The sequence below is a fragment of the Camelina sativa genome, chromosome 10 (genome assembly GCF_000633955.1).
Source record: "Camelina sativa cultivar DH55 chromosome 10, Cs, whole genome shotgun sequence".
Lineage (NCBI taxonomy): Eukaryota > Viridiplantae > Streptophyta > Magnoliopsida > Brassicales > Brassicaceae > Camelina > Camelina sativa.
The window spans coordinates 17,609,158-17,614,510 of NC_025694.1; the positions used below are offsets into that span (position 1 = coordinate 17,609,158).

At 32.3% G+C, this 5,353-nt stretch overlaps 1 protein-coding gene across 1 annotated transcript; it reads left to right on the forward strand.

Annotated features, from left to right (window-relative positions):
* On the forward strand, positions 428 to 4,420 carry LOC104719207 (beta-glucosidase 32-like). The gene is made up of 14 exons (XM_010437070.2): positions 428 to 526; positions 1,180 to 1,319; positions 1,445 to 1,514; positions 1,626 to 1,681; positions 1,876 to 1,951; positions 2,092 to 2,169; positions 2,259 to 2,346; positions 2,446 to 2,701; positions 2,866 to 2,984; positions 3,089 to 3,306; positions 3,422 to 3,459; positions 3,562 to 3,664; positions 3,771 to 3,879; positions 3,992 to 4,420. The coding sequence occupies exons 1-14, from the start codon at positions 511 to 513 to the stop codon at positions 4,230 to 4,232; spliced, it is 1,608 nt and encodes a 535-aa protein (XP_010435372.2). The 5' UTR covers positions 428 to 510; the 3' UTR covers positions 4,233 to 4,420.

Below are 5,353 nucleotides of genomic sequence, written 5' to 3' on the forward strand. Positions count from 1 at the left end.
CTTTTGTTTGTTGAATACTAATATACATTATTATTTTTTGATCAAACAAATACTAATATATTTTAAAACGTACTTGTTATGAGTTTAATTACGGACTTAACACGATACGTTGTAGTTGGTAAGTGTTTAAATAATCATATAAAAGCGCACAAAACAAGATGCGAATAACACAGTTTGAATAATTTCAGTCTAACTAAGTTTGTTTAGTCACGAAGACTCACGAGAGTCACGATTTTAATCATCCAATTAATTTAATCAAATAGTCATCGAAAGACAACCGGTTTAGTCAAAGATTTTGATTATTTTATAGTTAACAAAAACTATTCATAATATATGGTACGCGTGTGCCCTAGCTAACTACCTCTCTCTCTCTATATAAGACGAAGTTGATGCATTAACACTTCTCAGAAGTCTCTACATATCTTGTTCTCTAAAGACTTTACATATCTCAAAATTCTCAAATCTTTTACTAAAGCTTTTTCTTCCATAAACTAATTAACGTCCAAGGAAATGGAAATTAAGCTAGNCCAAGACATTTCGAAACAGAAGACATTAGTGAGTCGTTAAAAATAAGATATATATATATATATATATATATATAAAGAGTTTAAAAAAAATATAACATTTAGCTTGACTGATGTTGTGTCACTTTTGTTTGTTGAATACTAATATACATTATTATTTTTTGATCAAACAAATACTAATATATTTTAAAACGTACTTGTTATGAGTTTAATTACGGACTTAACACGATACGTTGTAGTTGGTAAGTGTTTAAATAATCATATAAAAGCGCACAAAACAAGATGCGAATAACACAGTTTGAATAATTTCAGTCTAACTAAGTTTGTTTAGTCACGAAGACTCACGAGAGTCACGATTTTAATCATCCAATTAATTTAATCAAATAGTCATCGAAAGACAACCGGTTTAGTCAAAGATTTTGATTATTTTATAGTTAACAAAAACTATTCATAATATATGGTACGCGTGTGCCCTAGCTAACTACCTCTCTCTCTCTATATAAGACGAAGTTGATGCATTAACACTTCTCAGAAGTCTCTTACATATCTTGTTCTCTAAAGACTTACTTACATATCTCAAAATTCTCAAATCTTTTACTAAAGCTTTTTTCTTCCATAAACTAAATAACGTCCAAGGAAATGGAAATTAAGCTACTTGCACTAGTACTAATTACACTAAGTGTAGCATCATGGGATGCTGCACAGGGAAGATCTCTTAGATCTCCTACGGCACCTCTAAATCGTTATAGCTTTCCTCCTGATTTTGATTTTGGCGTTGCTTCTTCCGCTTATCAGGTTTGTTTGTAATGTACTGATCAATCAAGTGTACTCATGCTTCGATAGATTTTTTTTTTTTCGATAGATTTAATTAGTTTGTTAAAGTAATTGATCAGGATATTTGAATATATTGTGGAATGCAGTATGAAGGTGCAGTAGAAGAAGGAGGAAGGGCCCCGAGCATATGGGATCGTTTTACACATGAATTCCCAGGTTCACCTTTTTTTTTTTCATTCATCCACGTTTTTAATTTTTTTGTTATAAAGAACTTATCTTTTCCAACGTTTCCAATATCTATACGTAAAAGTTTTATATATTTTTCAGAAAGGACAAGCATGGACAACGGAGATGTTGCTGTAGACTTTTACCATCGTTACAAGGTTTGTGCATGCATGACTTTTATTATTTTATACTTGCTTGCTTTGCAGCATTTTTTGTCATTGGAAACGTGATTGAATTGTGAAATATAAGCATAAAATAATTGGTGGGACATATCTGCATAACCAAGCTTTAATAGTTTTTTTTTCTTTTTTTCTTGCAACAACTTATATTAATTAAATGGTTAAATGAACAGGACGACATCAAATTAATGAAGGAAATGAATTTGGATACTTTCAGATTTTCACTATCCTGGTCAAGAATATTACCAAGTAAGTAAATATTTGGGTTTTTTTTTTTTCCTACTATCAATTTGGAAGATACAACTCACGTGACACGTACAGTTTTTTTTTTTTTACCTTTCTCCCAAGAACTGTTTTAAACCGTTTTATCTATTATATTAATTTTTCAGGTGGAAAACTAAGTGATGGAGTAAATAAAGAAGGGGTTCAATTCTACAAGAATCTTATTGATGAACTTATCAAGAATGGTAAGAATCATAGCTTAAATCGTTAACTATAGCTAAGTTTTGTGTTTGAAATGTTTCTCATCACACTATATGTTTAAACATGCATACAGGTATTAAACCATTTATAACAATCTATCACTGGGATATACCTCAAGCTCTTGATGATGAGTACGGTAGCTTTTTGAGTCCTCGAATCATGTAAGTTAAAAGCTTAGATTCATACACGATATACATAAGTTTAAAGTACTGCTCTTTCAGTCTTTTGACATTTTTTCGTTGTTGTGTGGTTTTATCCAGAGATGATTTTAGAAACTATGCCAGATTCTGTTTCCAAGAATTTGGAGACAAGGTCAATCTATGGACAACGTTCAATGAGCCATATGTTTATAGCGTTGCGGGTTATGATAGGGGAAATAAAGCAATCGGTCGATGTTCAAAATGGGTAAACAGTTTGTGTGTAGCTGGTGATTCGGGCACTGAGCCTTATTTAGTATCTCACCACCTTCTTCTTGCTCACGCTGCTGCTGCTGAAGAGTTCAGGAAATGTGACAAGGTAAATAAGAAACTACGTCTTCCTAAAAAACAGTTGCTTTAAAAATTTTATTTGCTTTCAACACACACAAAAAAGTGTATGGATATTTCATGTCATTTAATCTATCAAAACGGATTTGAACGCCAAAAAAATTAACAGTTTGATTTATTCTAACTGTGAAACAGATTTCAAAAGATGCCAAGATAGGCATAGTGTTGTCTCCTTATTGGTTCGAGCCATATGACATTAATTCTAATGCTGATAAAGAAGCAGTTGAACGAGCTCTTGTTTTTAATGTTGGTTGGTAAGTTGTCATCTATGTAATCAAAGTTGAAACAAAATAAATAATTTGCTAATCATTTTTTTTTTTTGATTTTCTAATCTTGTTTATTCTACAATTATGTATAGGCATCTTAACCCTTTAGTCTTTGGAGATTATCCCGAAACGATGAAGACAAACGCTGGAAAGAGATTACCTTCTTTCACCAAAGAAGAATCTATGATAGTAAAAAATTCATTTGATTTTATCGGAATAAACTACTACACAACACGTTTCATCGCTCATGATCTTCACGCGGATCTTTCACGGCCTCGATTCACAACCGACCAACACCTGCAATATAGATGTAAGTACCGATAAACAGATTTGATCTCACTTATGTTTGGATTTTTTGTTTTCATATTAAAATATTCACGAACCTACAATTAGTGACTTTGTATTGTATCATTATTTTTTATCAGTGACAAATCGTAGCGGCGATTACATCTCATCAGAATCGGTACGAACATGAATGATATTCACACAACTTTATTTTAAAATTAGTATATCAAACAAATACTTAAATATAACCATTTTTTATTCTATTTTTCTTCAATTTCAGGATGGTTCGAAACTTCTTTGGTCATATCCAGAAGGCTTACGAAAGATTCTTAATTATATCAAAGATAAATACAATAATCCAACTATTTACATCACTGAAAACGGTAAGAACGTGAGAAGCATAATCATGAACATCATTTTATTAATCATCAATAGTTTACTCATATATTATTTTTATATAATAAGAAGTAACCACGTGTAAATGTATAGGTTATGATGACTATGAAGATGGGATACTCACACGTGAAGAGATACTAGAAGATACACCGAGAATAATGTACCTCCAAAAACATCTTCAACATCTCCAGAAAGCAATCACGTAAGAGATTTTCCATTGACCTCTTCAATAAAAACTGATACAGTGTATATGATTAATTAATAAAAATCTTGGGATAATAAATTAATTAATCTTACGAATACAAAATATACAGTGAGGATGGGTGTGACGTAAGAGGCTACTTCACATGGTCGATGTTGGATAATTTCGAATGGGAACATGGATATGGAGTGAGATACGGATTGTACTACATCGACTATTCAGATGGTTTAAAAAGAATTGCTAAAAGCTCGGCCAAATGGTTCAAGCATTTTCTTCAGAGATCCGAAAAGCCAAGGCTAATGGTTCTGTTTGAGAGAGTCAAGAATTGGTGGTCTGCATTACAGATGATCTAAGCTCGCTTGGTGTGCTAGGAGACTAATTCTTCTTTTTGATCAACTTTTTGGGATAAGAATGTATGTGAATATTGATATGTACCATATGTATTACTTGTAGAAAAGAACAAGTTATTTCTTTAGTTTTTTTTTTATATATGTATATATAGAAAATAGCATGTTAATATAGAGATAAATTTCAGAAACTATCATGTTTTGTTTGTAGTTCATATTCAACCTGACTTTCATATATATTAACCCAACATAAGCAAAGATTTCACCAATGCCATTACTGTGTACAGCCAAAATCGTTTATGGCATTCACCTAGATTTAGAAAGAGACCCTTCAGTATTTTCTTCTTTATTTACTTGCTCCCTTAGCCGAAAAATTCTTTCTTCGTGTCCGGACTTAAATGGTTTTTGGCATTAACTATTTTTCTTTCCCCTCTTAATACTTGGCCGAGTATGCGAATTAGCTTTCTTTATCCTCGTTCCATCGAGCCCGTATGTTGGTGCGGGATTTAGCACCCCCAACATACCGAACTAAACCAGAAAGATAATTCGATTACTTAACCGAGAATCCGGTTAAATCCCAATTCAATATTTGTTAAAGGCCTGTTCGGAGGAAGGAGGCCCAACAACAAAGATGGAGAAGCTAACTTCCCAATTCGCCGTCTTCAACCGACTTTACAATCGCCCAAAGATTGACTTAAAGAAGAAGGAGTAATCTTCAATATTTTAGTTTGATTATAAGGAAAGTTAATATATTTTGTAATCAATTAAAGAGTATAAATAAGGGAGAGACTTCTCCATTGTAAGCATCGAGCATCTAATACAATAATTGAGTTCTTCCATTGTACTTAGCAAAACCCTAATTTGAGTTCTAAGAGATTTAAAGCCCTTTTCCAATTTCAAAGCTTAGATAGACTTTCTGGAGAGATTACTTTATTGAATTTGTTTCCCTCACTAAACAAATTCATTGTGGAAACCTAGTTTCTATACTGTACACAACTTCCTTATTGCTTTATCCCTCTCCAGGATAATCCTGTTTATAACTGCGACTTTCGTTTTTCCAGGTGACCCCTAGCTTTTTCAGCTTTCCTTTTGTTCAATCATCCGATCCGTGTTTACATTTTCTGTGT

Coding starts and splice junctions, on each gene's coding strand:
- LOC104719207 (XM_010437070.2), top strand. Junction 1,320..1,444: donor TTGCTTCTTCCGCTTATCAG/GTTTGTTTGTAA, acceptor TGTGGAATGCAG/TATGAAGGTGCAGTAGAAGA. Junction 3,460..3,561: donor ATTACATCTCATCAGAATCG/GTACGAACATGA, acceptor CTTCAATTTCAG/GATGGTTCGAAACTTCTTTG.